Here is a 22,579-nt window from a genome sequence, read left to right on the forward strand (position 1 = left end):
AGTAAGCTTCCAAACTTAAGTTCCAACTTAATTCTGGTGCTGGGTTGTATGCATTATTTTTCATCCACAGCCTGTTTTCATAGGAATTATGTCATATTAAACATCGTACTAGGTAAAATTGCACCATAAGACCTCTTATCCAGAGGAGGCATAACCAGCTTTCTCAAGAAAGCAGTAAACTGTAGCAGTGAGCTGTAATCTTGGAAGATGGTGAGGAAAAAAGAGCAAAACTTCTGCTCTCTGTGGTGGTTAAAATCCTGAATATATCTAAAAATACTGTCGTGCACAGGATTTCTTTTTTAAACTTGTCTAAGGATGTCTTGATGCAGATCTTGATTAGTCTGGGCTGTGCAGTTAAGTCTGGCTTTCCATTTTGCTTATCTCAGGGTCTTCTGAAGGTGGATCCGTGAGGTTGGGCAATAGCAGTCCAAACACTTGAGGAATCAAAGGGAAAGTTTGAGAAGTCAGAAGAAGTTCCAGGGTATCTTAAAACCGGCAGCTCATTGCTTTGAGGAGAGGAATTGATGACCTGAATTGGCAAATGGCAACCATGTATCCCCTCGCAATGTGCTGAGGAGGAGGTTTAGCAGTGAGAAGTACGGAGATGGTGAAAGAAGCACTGGCTTCTTGACTGTGGTTCCAGCTTCTGTGCCACAAGATTGGAGAATGTTTCTTTTCCTCTCACCCTTTTTCTGCTCCTACTGTTATCTTTTTGTTCTCTTCATTGGAATGTCTTCTGGTTTTCATCTTAAACACAACAAATGTGGAAACAACAGGAATTGTACGTGAGTGCGTGCGCGTGTGCATGCATTTCAAAGGCCAGGGAGAAAAGGTGTTTGAAAATAACTCCCTCCGTGGTTTTTTTGTTGGGGTTTTTTTTTCCTTTCCACTCTTGAAGATTTAAGCTTAGTGAATATATAAAGTAAACCTGATGAAATGTATTCACATCTAAAAGTCATGAGAGGAGCAAAACTTACTTGTAGTTTCTGGTAAGCTTGGTCTTAGCAAGTTTCTGGTAAGTAGACTTTAGCTGACCCGGAGTGTTACATTGAAGTCCGTATTATAATTTATTGTGGTTGAGAAGAAAGAGGGTAAGGTTCTAAATGGAGTTTTAAGGAAGGTGTTTAATTGATTCTGAAGTTGTGGCCAATTGTTACGTTAACTGTTTCTAGTAATAAAACCTTGAAATGGCCCTGAATCATGGAGGATTTGGTTGCTTTATCAGCAAAAAGTGATTTATCAGCAAAAGTGATTCGGTACTTCAGACTTACAAGACACCTTCTAGAGTTCTTTTCAGAAATTATCAAGAGTATCAACTCTCTAAAATGAATTAAATTCAGCTAAGTTCAGTGTTGAGACTGATGTGTTAATTTAACTGTGGCTTGGTATTTATAGGTTACTTGTATTGCTTGGTTTTTAGTTCAGCTTCTTTAATAATTTCCTTTGATCTTAAATGTTGAGTTAAAAAAAAAAGATATATTGTGGAATTTAGATTCTTGGAAGAAAAAAGGTGGATTTTGGAACAGAAGAGATACTAGCATCACTTTGACTTTAAAAATTGCTGCTTCCTCTGCATCCAAGTCCCCGGGCTTCATATTTGCATCAGGTGAAGTTGCTAGTTCCTTGGCTTATACCCTGTTAAAATGCTAATTAAAGATCTGTTTTGAGGATGGGGTGTTATTTTTAATTCAGACTGAGTCAATTTTGGTCACTCCCCCAAACTTATTTTTGGTGACTTGCCTGCTATAACTTTCTCGCTATTTGCCAAATCCGTTTCTAGAACAGTATCACGCCTTTTTGTTCAATCGATGTTTGGCGGAAATACGAGATGGTTATCACATTCAGGAGCACCTGGGTTTCTCCCATTTGTTCCTTATTCTGTATCTGGAAAATTGTGCTGTCGTAGTTACAGAAACCTCTGTCCCTACCTAGGGCTGCCCTATGTCCAGCTTTCCCTAGACCGATCCCTCCCCCCCCCAGCCTGGGTCTGAACTTCCAGGCAGGTGTCCAGAGCCCTCACATTTTTGTTGCTCAGTTTCCGGACATCCTGATTGTGCTAATCGGTCCCATGCAGGCCGTTTTTAGCAGGGGTGCAGCACGGTTCCCACATCTTCTGTTTGCTTGATCTGCTGCTTTTATCTTTATTTTGATCTTTTCTGAATAGTACGTATCCTTCAGTGGTTGTACCCTACTTAGGACTGCTGTTCTGTGTTGTTTATGCTTTTATAGTAATTGCAGCTTTGCATCTTGCACCCAGAGTTCAAGTTTGTTCCCTAGGCAGACCACTAGCTGTGTTGTATGCCTGGCTATGTTTTTTACTAATATTAGCAATAATTTTTTCTTTGCTGTCCATTCTTAACCTGCTGATTATTTTTTCATCTGTTTGCTGCGTCTTCTTGTGTACTAAAACAGGGTGTGGCAATTAAATGACTCCTTCCAGCTTCCCCTTGTTTCTCATTGCAAAGATCTTCTTTCTTATACCAGTGTTGATCTTGGCTAGTTCACAAATGTACGTGTGGTTTTTTTATCATTTTCCCTAATAAGTTTCTAGTGTTTTATTATGTAGTAAATGACAGTAAGGACTTGTTTTTTCCCCCTAGTTTTGCTGCTTTTGAATTGCAGCTTTCTTCTAAACATAGATTTTTCATTCTTTGATTTCCACCTCAGTAAATAATCTCAGAACAACCTTTTGTAACTGTTTAACAACCAAAAAAAGACATAATTTTATCCTACTATTATTACATTGAAGGGATAATCAGCTAATTACGATGGATTTCTTTCTGTTTATAATTTAAGGAGATGTGCCCTGACTTTAAATGCTGCCTGTTGAACTGAGTAAGTGGCCAGAAGAACTTGAGTACAGTCCTAGCCCTAAGACTTAAGTATTTGGTGTCTGCTTCCTTTTCTCTCTCTAAAGACTCTTCTTGGAGGAGCTTTGGTGGCTTGAGAAGGCTTCTTTTTTAGTCAGTTCTGTTTTTTGTATCCCTTTGACTTTCTGTCCTCTCTTGAGCAGCTCCCTCTGGCCAGCTAACATGATGGAAAATTGAGCAGTGGCGCAGAGTCTTTTCACATGGCTCTAGTTCCAGCCACAGCGTTTGTCCTTCCCTTTAGGATTGGGCGTGTGGCTCCTTGTTTTTCAGGAGACATCAGCATTGGAAAAGCTTTATTTCAAGCCCTTGCCACGCTTCTGGTCTGTCTCCAAGCTGTTGTTTGCTGCTTCACGGCTGATGAGCTCATATCTGTTTGGCCTCCGGTAGAACAGAAGATACTTTGCCATCAGAGTATTCCCCATTTTTTTTCTGTTCGCCTATTTTTAATACACTTGCTGGTTGCCATGTGAGTTCTGTATGACTGATAAAAACTGTGCTATAGTTTTTACTCACGCTGGTGGTATATAACTTCCCCTCAAAGAGAGGTTGTTGGCGCTGTGTTGCAGTCCTTGCTGGCTATTACTGTGCGTTTGTGGCTTTGATCCTGGGCGGTAATTGATGGTGCGCCCCTGTCCATTTCCATTTGTGCAGTCTGGTGAGATGCTGAAGTAGGCTGTGCATTAAACAGCTTTCTGCTCACTTGAGTGATGATTATGCTAAGCTGAAAGACGGGCGAGGAGAAGAGGAGAAGCCAGAGGTATGGAGGAAGTGCTTAGGGCATGGCGTTCACCTGTGGTTTGCCTGACACCTGGGGCTCTGTATAACTTCATGGGAATAATGGAGTTTTAAATAAACAGAACTGGACTCTCTGTGGAAAGGTGCCTGGTGATCTCGATGCGTGCACTGGCAGCAGCTGCGCGGAGTCTCCCTGGCGGTGCAACCACCTGGTAAACGTGGCTGCAGCGATCCTCATCGTGGAGAAAGCCAACAATCCACAGAAAGTCTGTTTTGTAACGTACCTCTGTTGTGATCGTTTTGCCTGGCAAATACAGGGTTGACACGCTAGTTAACATGTTTCTTCTGGGCAGCTGTAAGTTTAAAAAATGTGGGAGCAGAGGAGTGGGGAATTTTGATCTGTAGACCACAGTCCTTCAGTTACTTCTTCCAGGGGCAGTTTTCCAAGGAAAAGCCCTTGGACAGTCTGCAGTGACCTCCCTCCTCTTCCTTCCACGGCTCGGTCGGGTCCGTAGGGCTGTACCTTTCTGAGAACAAGGTAACTACTCGTGGCCGAATGATAGTGAACCAAGTTCACTAACAAAGTTCACCAAGTTCACTAAGGGTGAAGCCAGTTGAAAGGGCTCTGGCTTGACTACGCACGCAGGAGGGGGAACCAGAGCTAGAATTACATACCAGGGCTTACGCGCTCTTGCTAGCGCTTCCTGCTCTCTGGCATGGATATCCTGGCACCAGCTTCCATTTTCTCCTTTTCTCTCCCCCATCTTTGCTTCCCCACATCTGTGGTACTGGAATTAGTGCTGGCTGTTCAGGAAAAAATGTTGTGGCTACTGGGTTGGGAGCCAGGCAATACCATTTCCTATGTCCTCAACTGGTCTGGCTCTGAGGCAAACCAAGGAACCTGTGTCTGTGGATATTATGGTTAGCAAAGGCTAGCCTATATATAGTTTGGTTGATGGCTTTAGGCAAGCTATGATAAACCATGATCTTTTTTGGAGAGGAAGAATGAGAGGGATTACAGTGACAAGCTTTCAAAACCAACAATTAGTTTATGTTTTCAAAGTATGTCCACAAGTGGGGAGGTTGCAAAAACGTGTAATATTTTACAATCCTTAATGTAGAAATCTGTGGCTTTCTTTTCTTGTTCTTTTTGTTTTGTTTTGTTTTTAAATACATAGGACTTGATCTTAGGCTTCATTGTGTTCAGAAACTGCACATCATGTTGGACATGCAGCCACTCAGGGAATGTGCTGATCTGTTGGCATGTATAAGAGAGACAAAAAGCTTGTGTGTCGTTTGAGGGTATGAGGGTTGTAGACGAGTAAGCTTACCCAATAACATTTAACTTAAATCTGCATGGTTGTTAAGAAGGGTATGCCAGACAACTGCACTGCTGGACATACGGCTGTTTGTCTAAAGGTCTCAATCAATTAAGATCTCTTTTGAACAGAGCTCTGTTTATGGATCAGCATTTTTTATGCAAGTGGGAGACAAGTAGCAACAGTAAACTTAACAGTATTTTTATTCATTGACCTGACAGATTTCTCCTGCGATAATTGTCTGAGCACCGTGGAGGCTTCTGCAACCTAACCACACGCAGCAGGCACAGTTGGAGAAGACTTGAATGGCAGATCCTATTGCTTTCCAAGAGTGTATTTTCAAGCCTAGGGTTGGAAGCACTACAGGTGCACTGCAGTGCACAATATATTAAAGCTGTTAGGTTAGCTGCCCTTTCTCTCCTAAAACTGCTCATTTCTCTTACTAATGTGGCTAAGTAAAATCCTAATGGTGGGTGTCAGATACTTGTTTAAAAGGCAAAACCTTCTAGGTAGTAATGCGTACCTTGGTGCCTGCTTCACAAACTCAGTTGTTCTTGTTTTTCTCTTGTTTCTTGAAGCCAGATTTCTGGTATGGTTCTTACAGGATTAAACTATGGATATCACTAGCAGCTTTGTTACCCTAGTTTTTGGCTTGTCTGTGTGAAGCTGCTGCTTCACAACAAATGAGGGTGTCTCACCAGTAGCTCCTGATTTAGATGGGTTTGAGTGCTGAGATCTTGCGTTGATGGAAGCAGCATAAAAACTGTCTAGAGTTTGGGCCAGCTTTTCTCGCCTTTGTGCCATGTAAGTCGAGCTAAAACAGCCATAAGGAGCTTAGGTAGAAATTCTTCATGGGGAAAGTCTTAAGAAAAGAGCCTCTGCACCCCTCTCTCCCCTTGTGTTTTGGCATTTGTGGAGTGTTGAGGACAGGGTCAAGTAAAGTGGAGCTGCTACCTTTCTCTGGCTGTTACTGTTACTCCAACAGCAGAACTTTGAAAGAACTCTTTCCACTCTGGCAAAACAACACGTGGGTGTGATGCAGAATAAGAGATTTTGTTCTATGCTTTCTCCTAGTTGCTGGCATTATTGTGAAGACACTACTCGATCTCCTTACTTGGCTTTTCTTGATGGTGTTCCTCGCCTTCACTCCTGTCAGCTCAACCAACAGATTTCACAGTCACCCTTCCAACTCCTTGAGTACTGCTCAAAGTACTGAGGGAGTAACATGCTGTAGCAGCCGCTTCCCAGTTCTTCTCTGATAGTATTTGCTTGTCCTTCTTGGGTTTGTGGAGAGAGAGAGGACTGCATGTGACTGCTTGGTGGTAGTTGTCAGACAGATTAGAGGATGAAAAGTAATGCAAAATATGAGCATATAGAGAAACTAAGAATCCAGTCTTGGAAGAAAATCCTTGTGTGGATGGGATACTTGCTAGTATTTGAATCTAATATGCAGAAGTATTTGAGAGACAAGAGAGAGATTTAAAGGAGGGAATGAAAGTATTAACACGGTCAGCATCGACAATTGGTCAGCATCATCAGCTGTAGCATCGACATGCGTGTGCCTACATGATTTTACAGAATTGGTTTTATGCTGTTTTTCTAGCAAAGGGCTGTACAGTTGCGATCTGCCTGTCCATCTGTCTGCCTGTCATCTGTCAGTCTCTCCTTTGTAAGTTTTGAACACACTGGTTTCTTTCTGGGTAAGCTCGAACAAGTTTTGGAAATCTCAGAAATTCAGACTCCTGTAACATTTGTGGGAATGGCTTGCTTTGTGGCAAAAGGCCAAAAAGAGTTGTAAGGAGACTCAATTAGTTCTGCAAACGTTTTGGGGAAGGGGGTCCTAAGCATGAAAGGTGCTTACTTGAAAATCTAATGAGTGATAATGGAGGCAGCTATCCTAAGTCAACTGAAAAATATTGTTACTCCTGATTTTGAGCTAAAATATTATTTAAATTAATATAGTATAATCCATAAGATCTCTTAACCCCTTCATCCTAACTTTTCACACTGTGACAAGAGATACCTTTAGTATTTGTCTGTTGTGAGAAACTGCATTGAAGAATTTTGGCAAGGTAGCAACATTTCTTCTCGTGTGAACAAACTTGTCTGGTCCCTGTAATTGTTTTACAACACAATGTAAACATATGTTGGAAAAAAGAGTCCAGGCATTTTTGCTGACCTTATAACTGTTTAGGTTCTTTGTGTTGAAAATAAATTTCCCAGTTTATGCAGCTGGAGAGAGGGGGATAAAATTTCTGATTGATAGTGAAGAGCAGTAGGTGTGATCCTATGATGGGCTCTTGACTGCCACAGGGCAGTTAGCCCACGGAAACAAGAAAACATTTCAGGCCATCTGTACTTCAGGTATTTCAAAGAGCAGGCAATGTTGCAAAATGTCATACGTTGAACATGTCTGCTCTGCATTTGGAGGCTCTTTCATATCACCTTGTATCCTCAGGAAAATGAAGGAGAAATTGCACACGCCGGAGCATGGGCTGCACTGCTGGTACCACCTTTTTCCACCAATTTCCATTAAGGGATCTTGACATTAAGCAACCCTTTTTCTTAGTCAAGGTGTACATCTCTACCTTAGACTTAGGAAACTAACTTTCAGTCATCTTATACATAAGGCTTACACGAGTTTTATTCTGGCTGAGAAGGGACAGTGAAATTATTATGGTGGTCTGATTTAACAAAACAAAATCTGAATAAAGCTGAAAATCAGCTCTTTCATTACTTTTCCATTTACAGCTGTTGCCATCTCACTGGGCAAGTAGACGTGGGAATATATCTTGGTGTGAAATGTTGCAAGGAATACAGAAGAAAGCTATACAGTTTGATTTGTGTTTGGTTGGACATCCCTTTAGTTTCCTTTCTCTGTAGGAGATCTATTTCTTAAAATAACTTCTTGTTGCTGAGAGTGTATAAGTTTGCAGTTGTTTTCAAAACATTCTAATTTGTACTTTGTTAACATTTTCGTAGATATTGTTGAGTGTCATTACCGAAATGATTCAGCACTCCAAAGAGCTGTGATACGCAATGAGCAAGAAAACGTTGCATCTGTTTTACCTACTGTTTTTTGGCTGCCCGTCCTTCAAACTTGTTTTTCTAAGGAGTGAAATGTCTGCATGTTAGACTAATTACTGCATGTCAGTTCCTTGACTCTTAAAAAGGCTTGGATGTCGGCTATGCAGAAGTAGTGTGCAGTGATGTAGCCAAGGGTCCAAATATCTATTACGCATGTGCAGTTGAAATGACCATATAAAATGAATGCGGTGCTAACTGTTGTCTCTGTAGCAAGCCATGGATTAGTGTTCGCCCCACACTGTTCACTTTAAATATTGCAGTGAACATTATTAGTGAGCATCGATGGTCCAGGGACCTTAAAACTCTTGCCAATTCATAATTGCTCTTTGCCACATATATTTACTTACACCTGTGCAAGGGTCAGCCAAAGTGATACCAGGTGAGTTAAATCCATTAACTATTTCCTTTTTCCTGTTGTTGTTGGGGCCTGACTTCAAAATCGGTGGAAACTTTCCTGTTGCCGTAATTCACAGAGGAATTGGCTGTTTGTTCTTAAAAATTTTCTTCCTTAGGAGGAGGTCTGCTTCTGCTTCCACTTTGCCCTGCCGGGTTATGGAATGATCTCTTCCAGCGCTGAGCTGTGCGAGTACAGATGGCCCTTCTAATCGCATAATAAGAATAACCAGATTTATGTACATTTCCCGCTTTCTCTTTTTTTTTTTTCTTTTAAAGCCTGAGACTGCAGCTGTGCTGAAGCGCACTGTTGAGGCTCTTATGGAGAGAGGAGCCGTTGTGAGGAACCTGGAAAACCTGGGAGAAAGGTCTCTGCCTTACAAAATCTCCAAGCACAAGGAGCGCCACAGAAGAGGAGGGTATGCATGATGAGTTTTTCCGTAAAATCCTTTAAGTGCTCCTTTATAAATGTACATATGTAGCTCTCATTGTTTGGTCTTCCGTGTGCTTTTTGGGAGTACACCTGTAACGTCTGCGGTCTCAGTAAGGTGGTGTGTGGCTGTGCGTGCAGGCGTGCGTTCTGCTTGAAGTGTTTTGTGTTTTTTTTATTCTGTGTGGTGTCGGCTTTTTGTTGGTCTGTAGTCGTCGTGTTACGGGTTGCCCGAGTCCAGGCCTGCGGAACTGCTTTCCCCAACATACACAGTGTTACTTTGTTATGTCATTTTTATGTAACTATTTTCCAAGCCCATCAGGCTGTTTACTGATAAAAGTTGTACTTAATCTGCTGGTTGCTAGTTGGCAGGACTGATTCTTCTTCTCTAATGCATCTGAACTAAATGTTAATTACCGTGTGTAGCCTGTAACGCTTGTGTTTCTGATACAGTTTTTGTTAAGGGTGTTAAAGATGACCGTGTGGTTTACGGGAAGTACGATAGATAAATGTAAATGAAGCTGTGAGTTGGCATCTCGGATGTCGGGCTTCCCCCGCAGTGCAGGAGGAAGGTGCTGTGGATCGCACCCCTGCTCGCTTACGCCAGTGTGTTGTTGCTCCTTGAGGCTGCCTCCGAAATGGATGCTGGCTCTCGCAAGGGCTGAGAAATGTTGCTAGGCAACCTGCGCTGCGCTGGGGCTGCCTGCGGTAATCAAAATAACAATTAGCGACACGCTCCTCCTAATCCCTGTAGTGCAACTGTGCGTAATCGGATGGTTGGCCAACCTGCCTACCTACTGCCTTCCATGAGGGGCGTTTGGCACTGGGGGAGGTGAGGTGACCCCAGCGGTGCACCTTTTATGAAGCCCTTCTTGGATCATCTCCCCAGGGGTGACTCACGGTTTCACTCCCTCTTCTGAGGACCTCTTAATTCTCCTGCGAAGTGGGAGTGGTGACAGCTGCCAGTTAAAGCAGACTGATAGAAAGGGTAGGGGAGGAAGTCTCCACCACGTGCTGGTTACTTAACGGAAAGCAATGGCCTTGTGGCCATGACTGTGTTGCACTCCTGCTCCACGGTGTCCTTCAAAACATGGCTTGATCCTGCCAGTTTTGCATTTTTGGATGAAGTCTTGTTGCCTACACGTGGGAGCTAATCAAAGCCTTGTCTCGAGACAGAATTGCTCATTACCTCATCCTTCTGTTGGAGTAGAGGCATTTTATAAACATTAAGGTCTTTTCCGACGGCTTCAGCAGAACAAGGAGCTGGTGTTACTCTCCTTGTACAGGTGGGGAGCTAAGGCAGAGGGACTAAGTTCCACTAATTTTGGATGCTGAAGTTGAGACTTTGAGCTTCTAGATTTTTTTTTTCTAGAGTACTTAGCACTCTCTACCACTTCACCACTTTGCCGCTTGGCTTGGGTGGCAGTACTGCAGATCAGGTCTTGGGTTCTTCAACAGGGAAACCAGGACAGGAGAAGACAGTAACCAGCATCACAAGAGCTATGTAGTAGAGACGAATAGAAGCCATTTCTCCAGGGGATCTTTCAGACACGTAAACTAGCTTAACTCATTTACTGTAGCAGATTACCTACTTAATAAGCAGGACGAGGGGATCTGGAGACTATAACCGTCTTCTTTGCAGAGTCCTCAGAGCAGACGTAGTTTGTGTTCTGAATGAGGCAAGGTTTTAGAAGCAAATAATTGCCATCGTGTCTTGAAACACGGGCAGGAAGCCATCAGATTAATGTCACCATCGCTGTTCCTCCTTCACCTCCCAGTTCAAGTATCTCTAAATATTTAGCAGTCATTCTGCTTGCCCTGGATTTGGATCCTCTGTATTTGAATATGACATCTCCCTCCCCCAAGTTGCTTGGCTTCTTGAAAGGGGGAAGTGATTGAGAGGGGGTACTACAGGAAATAGTTGTTTTGTGGGCTTTTAATTGGAGAACTCAAATTCAGGAGACACGAGATATTACAAGGGGAAGCAGCAAGCAGTTTCAGTACCTGGTAATGTGGGAGAATTGTATTTCTGTAGATTTTACTGGGGAGATTGCAGTTCAGCATATGGGTATGGTGGATTCCTGGTATACCATCCAATATTTTATGTAGTCTGGAGAAGTTGTTATTCAGGGTATTAAACATAATCTAGGAATAGGAAGTGAAAAGTCAGTTCTTGATCCACCTTATAAAATCAGTCAGTTCTACTTTACAGCATCTGTTAAAAGGAATAATTTCTTTTTAACTTTGTCCTGTTAAAAAAAAAAAAAGGCTTTTCAAGATACCTCACTAAGCTGAATATACACCTGTACTTACTAAGATATCCTAAGGTCTTTTCTCCTTCATAGCCAGTTTTTAATTCTGTTTATGTTCCCTTTCTTAACAAGTTGGTGTAGAGTGGTGTTTAAGTAGTACAGAGTGTGTCACCTTTTCCTTAGTCTGGGCTTTTTCTGAAGTAACTGAAAGGGCTTCTGTGAGAGTGCAAATAAAGCTGTGTGTCTGTAGAGGGGAGTGTGTTGAATCTTTCAAAGCTTTTCATTTTGGTTTTTTTTTTGTTTGCTTTTTACATTTTTTTTTTTTTTTTTTTAGTTTTGTGATTCTTAGCAGAGCTTCAGCTAGTTCATTTTCCAATAGTATGTAGGTGGTTGGAGACTTAGGAAGTACACTGAATCCGTTACTTCCTTGGACCTCCTGGCTGGTGAATTATACGAAAATTAATGGAACACAATATCCTTAGCGACAAATTGTATGAAAATTAGTGCAATACAATAGTTGTGACATAGGTCACAACTTAACAGCGTGTCTCTTAGGGACAGCTCTTGTCCTAGTGACTGCTGCACGAACCGTCTTCCTGTCACTCAGAACGGCATGGAATCCCCCCGCCTGCGTGGGGTGTTTGCCTGAAAACCAAACCAAACCAAAGCAATCTTCCTGACATGCATAGTGAGCCTAGCTTTGCTCCCTTATAAAACTCCCAGTGCTATGCAGGCTGTCTCTCTTAACCTCGAATCAAGGGCCGACAGTAGGGCAGCACCGGCTATTCGCAGGTCAACCGAGACATGCTCTGTGGCATGCCTAGTAGTCATCCTTCTCCCAGACTTCCGCTGTACATTTTCTTCATTTAGTTAATTCCGTTTTTGACTGCAATTCAAGTCTTCGTATACAGCATATCATAAACTGAGTGACTGACAGCGAAAGGACACACAAGTGCAATGTGCACGGCAAAGCTACTGCTGGACTTAGCCAGGTTTTGGTAGTGTCTTTAGTGAACAGTAAAGAATTAAACTGGAAAATACGTATTCATAGATTAATAGGGAGGACAGCTGTCTCCTTAAAGTGCTTTTTCCCCTCTGAGTTCTGTAGTGCTTCAGCATCATCTGTCTTGGATATACTGCATTACAGGCACATTACAAATCTAAGAATATCCAGCAGACTTTACAGAGAATGAGAATTTTACTGCCAATTGATCTGTAAAGCTGAGATTTTTCAAAGCCTGCCATAGGGGATTGTGGCCCACAGCTGTCACTGGGCTAAACAGTTTTACTGTCCCAGGCAGCTTTGAAGACCTCAGATCGTACGTATAATTGACTTTGTTTCTTCTCAGGAAATTATATTCACTGAGCAGGTGGTGCATGTGCATTGAGGGTATATTAAAACAAATTTGGGCCTTTCTCTTAAATGCATCTCTTTTGGCAGAAAACACCCTCCTTTTTTTAGAGGCCTAATATTGACAGCTTTTGCATTTAAGTAATTATGAAAATAGTATGTTTCAGGAACTGTGTGGATATGTCTGAAGAATCAAACTTTTAAATCACTGGTTTACTGATATTTTAAACTGAAGTTGAATTAGCTACTAATTCACATTTATGGTATTAATGGCCATAGTAGAACATTAATATTTTGTTTTGAAAGTATTTAAAAGCGTGATTCAAATAACATCTCACAAAATTGTAACAAATACTATTCACCTTACAGATGAATAAAATGTGACAAGGACACCTTGGTTCCAGTATGGGTTAGGTATGTAAATTTAGTTGAGGCACTGAGCCTGAGTGACTTGCCCATGGCCACCGTGTCTCTGAAAAAACAGTGGAAGAATGTAAATAACGATTCCCAGCTTTATCTCCTAATGGGCAATAGATTTGTGCCAAATATTTGTTCTACTAGCCACTACTTGTTTATCATTTTTAATGAGTTGTATTTAAACTGCTTGTAACACTTAAAAAAATGTAACACTTTTTTTTTTAATATTGTATTACATGTGTCAGGAGGTGCTTATTTCTGGAACAAACAAAAGTGAACTGATTTAAATAAGGTGTGTAGTTTTGCATTTAAGTAATTATGAAAATAGTATTTGAATCCAAGAAATGTTAAACTCTGGATTTGTTGGCTGTTTAAGATGATGCAGAAGCATTGAATCCCTCAAAGCAGCTTTCAAATAAAGGGTCCAGACTGGGGCTAGGTGATGACATTGCAGAGCCATTGCTGCATATTTGGTCAATGCTAAACTGGAGAATATTGCAAGTGCTTGTAAAATGATAGATCTCAGTAGCACAGTCTGTGGGTTTGCACTTTGTGGCATACCTGTTTTCTTTGGCCTTGCCAGGCTATGTCTTAATCATATGCTTGTGACGCTTCATGCTTCAGGGCATCAGATAAAGGAGGTGGTTTGGGGGACGCGGTTTGTATGTAGGATATTTTTACTTTAGGGGAGATGGTACAAAGGCGGCTGCAAAACAGATCTTTAAAAAAATAAGATTCAGACACTCCTTTGGGAAGGTAATGGCTCAAACTTTTTGCAGACCAGGAATCTATTAAACTGGAAGGAGCTACGACAGGGGCTCTGGGGAGAAGAAAGTGGCCAGGTGTAACTGGGTTTTGAATACTGGGTATCTTGCTATCCCCTAGAGATTTGTTTTTAGTGATTTTTATTTCCCCCCCAAATGTTGCTTCCATTCTTTTGTTATCTCCGTTGTAGAAAAGATGATATACATCAGCCTGGTCAGTGCTATGATTTAGTACGGTTTTGTAAATCGTTAGAGCGCTGTGGCCTTTCCCTTCTACTTTGTTTTGCGTATGCGCGTGCTTTCCCCTGTTAAATCTACCTATAATACAGTAATATTTTTTAGACCTTTCGCCCCATATTTTTATTATTTCATTTACTTCATTTGTGAGTTCTCCAGCTAAACTATGCATAATTCTGATTATTCATAACAATTTCCATGTTCTATTTGCCAGTTTTTCATTGCCTTGTTGTTTTTTTCCCTTTCAAATTTGATTTTGAAAAGATGGCAATTTTCTTTTGTTATTTGCTTGCTTGTCTCTTAATCTTTTTGTTTTGCTGTTCACTCCCAGTTATCTCATCAGCCCACTTGTTCTCTGAAATAGCAAACTCCTCAGGTCTTACATTTGTTCTTGCTGAATTGTATTTTGGGAGCTTATCTTAACACATGCATGGGGAATTTTCTGTAGGAGGTGTGCAGGGACCTTGGTGATTGCTAAGGTTCACTGAGGAGCACGGGGTATATACTGATAGCATCTAATGGGATCGGGAGTCAGAAGATCCAGGTGGCCATGTTAGTTGTGCTGTGGACTTGTTTGTGTGATGGGGGAAAATGGCAAGGCAAAGAGGTCCTTTCCCAAAGACGCAGCGCGATGAACTCAACTTGGCTTCCAGGCCCTGCAGTGCTGCGATTACTCCCCAGGAGCTGGGAGCACCAAGCTTCAGTACTGTCTTCCCCTCTGCTACAGCGGGGAAGGCTTGGAGGCTGTCCTGGCCTTCCCGCAAATCACTCCCACCTCCTCTGGGTGGTTTAGAGTCTGAAGTGGTTGGCCCTCCTGCGGGAGCACCTTGTGTTTCGCCTTCGTGATGTGGCGTGTGATGTAACGTTGCTTTGCCAAAGCGCGTGCTCAGGAAAGGGGGCATGACTCCCGTTTCTTGGTGACTCGGTGGCCCAATGCACAAGAAATAGATAGTTATTAAGAGGAGTATTTCAGTAATTGAGCATCATGTTGTTTAAGAGATTTGAATATTTTTGAAACATATCTATGTAAATTACGTTACATGTTCAAACTTCTCCCCTTTCCATAAAGTATCTGAGCTTAGGAACTGTACTTACACAACTTATTTTTAAACAAGCAGCTTGTGGCAGAATAGTATTCCATGTGGACAAGAGATGCTGAAGTGTCTTCCAGTAACCCACGCTGTCTGGATACAATTTTATTGACTTTATTTGTAAGAGTAAAATAATAGTTACCCGTCAGAACTTTTCTCTGGAGCATTTACAAGTTTTAACAACCCTTCTCTTCTCCCCACCCCCTAGTAAAATACAAACTATTGCATAGTTAAAGGACTTCATCCTGCAGATAAATGTACCGATGTGTTTAGCTTCACTCAGGTAGACTCTCTTGATGATTTTCATGGCTACTGAAGACCAAAGAGGAGGAAAGAAAAACAGATGAAAGAGGTTGCAAGCTTTCCTTTCTTAATACCACCAAACTAAATTTGTAGCTAATGCACAACCTGTGTTGTTTATTTCTGTTCAGATTTTAGAACATCTTGGTCTGTTTCAGCAAAAAGGAGTTCTGGGTCTGTAATGCACTTGGATGAGAACAAAACCAGTTTGAATATTGGAGTATTGCGCACATCTGTAGTATTTTCTGCTAAATTGGTTGTCGGCTTCCACTAGATGGGGCTTTCTTCATTGATGAGTTGAACCATTACTTTTCTTTAAAATGCTTGTGTCCACATGTACATGCATGTAAGTGTGCATGTGCCCCAGGTATCAGAGCCCTGAAATGTTTTTTTTCCCCTCACCTTATCTGTGGGAGTGCAATTTGCAATTTTGGTGCTTTTCAGAAGAAATGGCACAGTGCAATAGTTGGTGATGTTGAGGCACCAGTGTCATTTTCTGATGCATTAAATTCTGTAGCGTCCTTGTGCGAGCACATTGATTAAATGTGATGGCCGCTCTTAAAATAGTGGGCTTGGTGGGATGGGAATCAGTCACCATTTTGGTGGTTTTTAAGCTGTGAATTATACAGAAGGCAGAGAAGTGAGACAAGCAGAATTAATACTTGCTGTGTAACTTCAGCCCTGCTCATAACAATTTTGCAAACTTTTCAAATGCTGCCCAGCAAGCATGACTTTTCAAATACTCAAGTACGTCAGGCTGGTTTCTCTTTTGCAGTGTTAACAGTATTTTTTTTTTATTTTTCTGCAGTGCTGCAAAATGTCTTTCCATTATTTAATTAGCTTAATAACAGGTGTCTATGTATAGAATTTGGCAAACGACATTTCTGAAGACTGTGAATGGTAAAATTTATTTTTCCCCAAAGTACTTGCTCATTGTGGATTATTTGCTTCATTGCTGTGGCACAGTCTAGTTACTAAGGTACCAGCCTTTGGGTTTGATCTGGTACTTCCCAGTTGCTGTCCTTGTGATTTTCAAGGGACGTCCATCTATTCCATACCTGTTTTTTGAAAGCTGAAAGTAACATGTGTACTAGTCCTTCCAGCTACAAAATGATAATCCTCCTGAGCATGAACTTGCCTGCCTGCCCTGCTGAGGAAGGGTAGCTACCACCAGAGTTGAGAAGAAAAGCAAACTACCTCTCTTCAGAGCAACGCAGTGGTCCCAAAGATGAAGTGGTCATTCAAGTAGCAAATCAATTTCATTTGTATAGGATTACCTTAATGAGAACGAATGTCCAGCTGCTCTCACGCGAGTGCTGCAGCTTGCTTTCCTCCAGGCGATTTCCTGTTTCCCTGTTCGATGCTTCATCTCTACCTGTTCGTCAGAACATTTTTTTTCCTTTGTATCTTCCACCTCCCCGCTGGGGGATCTTACATAGACTTACTGCCACTATGCAAAGGAGAAATTTAAGCATACAGACATTTTTGGGGCACAACCACGGGACCACACAGCCTCTTCCAAGTCCACCGGACGTCTGCTTTTCCCTTGGCTCCCCAGGCTGACAGAGTTGTATTCTAGGAGGATTTAAAAATGAGTTCTGATGCAGGTGCTTTTCAGGGTTCTTTGAAGTCCTAGACTGTCCATTTGAAAGCAAAATATTTAAGTATCCTTAAGACTCAAGGTTCAAACAACTTCTGGCTTGAATACGTTAAAAAGGATAAATGAAACCTGGCTTTCCCCCCCTCATATGCAAAGGCATGTTTCCTTTACTTGAGATCATACGATTTTTAAATTTTTTTTTCAGTTAATGCATCGTTTTAATATGTTTCGGTCTGCTCTCCTATATTTAAATCATCCTTCTATTTACAGGCGAGCAGGATGACAAAAATAACTGTGGTCTTGTAGTGAATCAGTGGAATTTTCCTGCATTTCTCCCCTGATGACTCGGCGGACTCCTAGAGAGCCTAAATGCTTTTGCATTTTTGCTTGCAAGAATGAGGTGGTTTCCCTCCTGCATTCCTGTACTTTTCCCTATCTTTCAGTCTCACTGGGGTTTGATTTTGTTTACTACATAAACAGTAGCTACAGCGTTGTGTATCGGGTCATAGATCACTGCCTGAAATTAAGGTTGCTGCATGCCTTAGTGAGGGTGGGTTAAAAAAACCCCACGGCCTCATGACAGCTGATTTAAATGTGTATAGTGGGGATAGGGGTTCCAGATCTCCTCAGGGATTGCATTGGCAATTGTGTTTGGTTATTGTTTTTGTAGCCATTAGTTTCTTCTCTTTCTTTAATGAAGCAATAATATCTTTTTACGCTGGCCCTCTCTTCCTTCTCTCTTTTTTGGCACAGGAAGGCAATCGTTGCTTGTTAACGTTGAAGAGTGGTGGTTGTTTTTAAAAACTCGCATTGTCCCCAGTTACTGCAGTTTTGTATCCTCAGATAAAACACCTATTCTGCGAGGAGTCATAAAGATATGCTGTAACAGCTCATCCTCCCATCCCCCCTTCTCCTTCAGTTATCAACAGTGCGTCAGTGGAAATTTCCACCCTTCGCTAATGTGAGAGAAAGCGCAAAGTTGCAAAGCAGCCTTTGGAGGAAAAAAAACTATTGCCGTTTTAGGAACACAATGAAAAGCAGCGTATGACTTGCAAGCAGAAATGAAATTAAATTCTCGAGAAATGGTGGGACTAAAACAGTGCAGCAAAGAGCACGGTTTGCAATACGAACGAATGCCCTTGCTAAGGGAAGGGGGTATGCAAGTGGTGGTGGATCACCAGCTAGAATTTCTCCCCCCATCCTCCTTTCTGTTAGTTGCAACTGTGAGAGGATTTGGAAGGCTTCTTCCCAAGGAGAAGAGTTAAGTGTCATCTGTTAAATTTACCAGTGGCTTTTAATGGCTTTAACAGAAAATATGACTTTCCCTTTTTAAGGGGTGTGCATCCTTCAGATGTTGCTGTGCAGTATTTCTAACGAATTGTCCAAGCTTAAAAATTGTTTCTCTCCCTAAACTTTTAACCAGGTGGCATCTCTTAATTCTGGAGACCAGATAATGGTAGGCAGTTCAGTTTTCCAAATATATTAAGCCAAATCCTGTTCCCCGTTGAAGCTTGTGAGGATTTGCGAGGAGAACTGAGCCCACCAGAGTTCCTCCAAATCCTTCTTGAGGCAAGTTATTCCTGTAGCTCTCAGTAGCCCTGCTGGAGTCAGCAGAGCCGCACCTTTGCTGACGTGACCTGGCACTGGTCCCTTGGCTTCAGTGACAGTCGGCCACAGCCTGCACCAGCTGGGCATCTCTTCTGGAGGACTCATTGCTTCAGTACAGGCTGCAGGGATATTTTTTCCATCAGACCCCTCACATACAAGAATTCAGTGCTTCAGTCTGGTCTTTCTGAAAAAGGCTTCAGAGCTGAATTGTGGCTATTAAGATTTTCAGGATTAGGATGTCTGGCTAAGGAGAAGTTTCTTCGCTGTGTTTTCCACGAGTGGATGCCACCCCTGTGCAGTAATCCAGCACACACTGCTTGAGTCATTTCTGGCCCGACAGGTCTGCTCTGTGTGTAATATTTTTGATGCAAGACATTTAGTTGGATGAAACTGAACTCCATGCAGCATGAAGAACACGAGTGTGTCTGTCGTTCATGACCCCATCCTCCTGCATTTCCTGTTCAGACTCAGAGTTCAGCTTCTGGTCTTGGGGACTTGCCATTCGAGATTACCTTTATGAAGGTGGACTGTGAAGTGTGATGCTCACGCTATAGTTGACTTAGTAAGAATCCATACCTCTTGCAGAACAAATTCCTCTCTGTTAGGTACAGTTTTTAAATCGAACGGGGATGCTCGATCCTGCTTGGGTAATATGACTTCATTTAAGGGATATCACTTTCAGGTTATACTGATGCTTCATGGGGAGGTGTGCTTGAGTGGACTAGGAGGAAAGGGGAGCTTTAGTAAGAGGATGTGTAAAGATTAAAATGAAATAGCTGGGTGGGAAGTGCTGTGCTGTACATTTAGCCTTTAAATTACTGCTAGTCTTGGAAACGAGGTGAGTGGTTAGTTCTCTTCAGTAGGATTTCTGAGACAGTTGTGGTGTCTTTTTACTGTACTATAGTTAGTGCCATGCCAAATGCAGACAAAGTGATTAAAAAGTGTTCTGGTTACAGCTCCATTGACAATGCTGGTTCATTCACAGCATTTCAAGGGAGGAGGGATGGCCAGTGACACGGCTCACCCATTTTTTGCATTGGTATGATGGCTGGCACTAGGTCGCTCATAACTTGCAGGAACAATAGACATAATGTTGCTAATGAATTTAAGGTACGTCTCCTGTTAAGAGATGGGATCTGAATTTGCATATCTGAGATTAAATTAATGCGCAGTGTATAGTTGTGTCCCTTGTCTGAAATGGGGCTCATGAAGTGCAGTAGACCTCTTCGCTTGTTTGGGTGTACTGGAGTTTTAAAAGCCTCTTGCAAAATTACAGCTGAGCTCATGAAGAGGGTTCAGTTCTTCAGCAAAGGAGTTTATTGCAGAAGTGACCTCGGTGACCTAAGATATTAATGGGGAGCAACGTTCTCCTTGCCGTAGGTAGGCGGTTGGCTTTTTCTTTATAGATGTCAAAGATAGCTGTGTGGTGGACGTGAAGTGCTTACCTGGAGCAGTGCGTTTTATACGTGCTCTGCATGTGTGGAAGTAGGACCTTTTCAGTCCCGCCATATATGACAGTCTGCTCGTCAAGTGCCAGTGGCGCAAGTGGGCATTGCCTGTACGCGGCTTCAGCTTCCGCCCTCAGGTTGAAAATCTAAGACATGTTCACATCAGAGGTGTGCCTAATTTGGGATAAGTCCGTCTCCTTGGGTTTCTTTTGCTGTTTTGTTTTTCCATTCAGCTCCCAAGCAGGACTTTAAAGGAAGAACTGTGCCTGTATGTATATAAGCTTGAGATGTTTCGCACTGGCATCTGTTCCCCGAAGAAACAATGCTGTGAATTCGAAGAAGGAGAATGCATGTTGTAACTGAAATGAATGTGCCACCCTACCTTTTTTTAAGACTATTCAAATCAAGGTGTGGAAATGAATGGAATAGGTACAAGAAGAGCAAGGTCTCTTTAATCTCCTTGTGTAAGCAGTGCTGTACCACAAAGAAAAGTTCAGGCTGAGCCTGCTTCAATTGAACTTTTCTTATTTGAAATCAAGATAATACTGAGCTTTCATTTGAAACAATTCTGGTACCAAAATGTAAGAAAAAATTAGAAAGTTTCACTTAAGAAATCCCATAGAACAGTTACTTGAATTAAAGTTGTGCAGTACAGGTATTTTTTTTTTTATTGTGTGTATGTTTCTCATTGCAGGTATTTTTTGATAGACTTAGAGGGCCCACCTTCGATTGTATCGACCATGATGGATCATTTAGGACGTGATATTGATGTAATTAGACGTGCTTTTATAAAGCATCCTGTGTCAAAGACAGAAGAATGCAGTGGCATAATTCCAGTCAACTATGAAGATAAACTAATTGCCAAGAAGAAGTGAATATTCCAAATAGCATGTTTGAAACTTTTAAAAACATTTTTTATTCCTGCTTCGGAAAACAATTGTGATAACTAATGTCCATCAAAAATAATCAGTTTTGGCCATGTTATGTGTGTGGTGTAGTACACTATCTTAAGTTATTGTAACATTTGAGGTTTCTTTTTGTTTCAAATAATTTGAATAGACTTAATCTGTATGCTTATCTTGATATTTGACAACTCTGAAAATTGATTTTCTTTTCTCTTAGAGCATTACATTGATAATGAAGATTTATCCATCATCAGAATGCTAAAAATAGCATTCTTTTCTAAAGACAGATTACTTCAGAGTATGTATATTTACATAAGAGATTAAGAAGTCTACGGTGTAAATATAGCAGTATAGGATGTGATTTGTTGGAGGGATTTTTTTGCTTGTTTTTGGAAAAAGGTAATAAAAGCGTGATTAAAAATAAAACTTGACTCATTTTTTAAAAGCAGAAAAGGTACAAGAAAAAATAACTTACACTGCCAAAAGACATGCCATACTTCTTTCTTTAAGGTAATAACTCTGTTCAAAGTACAGGTAAAAATTTATTCTCTATAGAAAAGGCCAGAAAGTTCCAGGTGGCAGGTTGGAGAATAACGGTGCTTATATATGAACAGAAGAATAGAAGATGCTTTGCTTTACCATCAGCTAGACCCAGGTGGACATTTCGAACTGAAAAAAACGTCAGAACACAGGTCTTAATGTACATTTTGTCTTTCTTCTGTAAAAAAACAGAGAAACAGCAATGTGTGTGCAAAAGGTGACATTAATGCAGTACAACCTGCAGGTCTGACTGCAGGTAAATTCAGAAGTTTCCAGAGGATCTCCATATTTCTCCCATGCTCCTGAAGCAATGCACTGGCCATTTCTCACAACTAAGAGTGTGTGTGCAATTTCTGTAGAAAAAAGTAAGTTGACACAGATAAGTTGTTAGGCACAGAGGATGTTCTTTACCTGAATAAGCTTCATCTAGAAGCTGCCGCCTCCAGCACTCCAGCGTTGTGCGTTGCCAAAGGGAAGGCCAGTCTGGAGGCCAAGGTCAGATTCCCAGAGACCCGTGATGCTATTTCATCACGTGTTTGTCTGTTCTCTTTTGTGGAGGTAGCTGGGTCATTTTTCGGAGGGGGGGTGCTGCTTTTTTTTTTTTTTTTTAGATACAGAACTTCGGGGGAGAAAGAAATGAGTGTTTCTTCTCAGTATCTTCTTTTTTTAAGGAAAAAGTGAATTAGAAAAATGAAAGGAAATTTTCTTTCTGTACATCTTTATTTAGGAGACATGAATGCGTGTGTGTTTGTGGTTTTCGTGGTTGTGTCATCCCCGCGCCCTCCCATGGTTTTTCTGATTTTAAATCTGGTTTTCTTTTAAGAGCAGACTGTCACGTTTTGTCTCTTCTTTCCTGGAAACAATGTTGGGAGAATAGAGAGAATGCACTACATGCTTACTGAAGCCAGATCTATATTAGGTGTGCTTTTTTTTTTTTTTTTTTGCAGTTACTGCCAGTTTCAATCATGTGGTTGCTGTGTGCACCGGTGCCTGCTCCAGGCAGAGCTTTTCTTACCAATGATTTTTGCTTGTAGGACAGACCTTCCTTCCATGTGGGTGTGAGCTTAGCCAGGAGGAGCCGTGGGTTTGTAAGTCTATGCTACAGGCTTGGCTCCCTGAGCTGACCTCTCTGGTGGGCTGCTGAAAATTCAGATTCGCAGCGTAGAAAGCACAAACTGCAAGTAGGGAAATACAGAATGCTTTAAAGAATGTGTTTTACTCAAAAGTTTCTC

At 41.6% G+C, this 22,579-nt stretch overlaps 1 protein-coding gene across 1 annotated transcript in view; it reads left to right on the forward strand.

The window, feature by feature from the left end:
* The window catches only part of MRPS6 (mitochondrial ribosomal protein S6), a 29,406-nt gene extending 8,091 nt beyond the window's left edge, over positions 1-21,315 (forward strand). The window contains exons 2-3 of the mRNA XM_009328023.1: positions 8,684-8,823; positions 20,597-21,315. Coding sequence (XP_009326298.1) covers positions 8,684-8,823; positions 20,597-20,777 — 321 coding nt within the window. The 3' untranslated portion in view covers positions 20,778-21,315. The remainder of the gene's footprint in view (positions 1-8,683; positions 8,824-20,596) is intronic.
* The last annotated feature ends 1,264 nt before the right edge of the window (positions 21,316-22,579 follow it).

Source organism: Pygoscelis adeliae, unplaced genomic scaffold, assembly GCF_000699105.1.
Source record: "Pygoscelis adeliae isolate BGI_AS28 unplaced genomic scaffold, ASM69910v1 Scaffold154, whole genome shotgun sequence".
Taxonomy (NCBI): Eukaryota; Metazoa; Chordata; class Aves; order Sphenisciformes; family Spheniscidae; genus Pygoscelis; species Pygoscelis adeliae.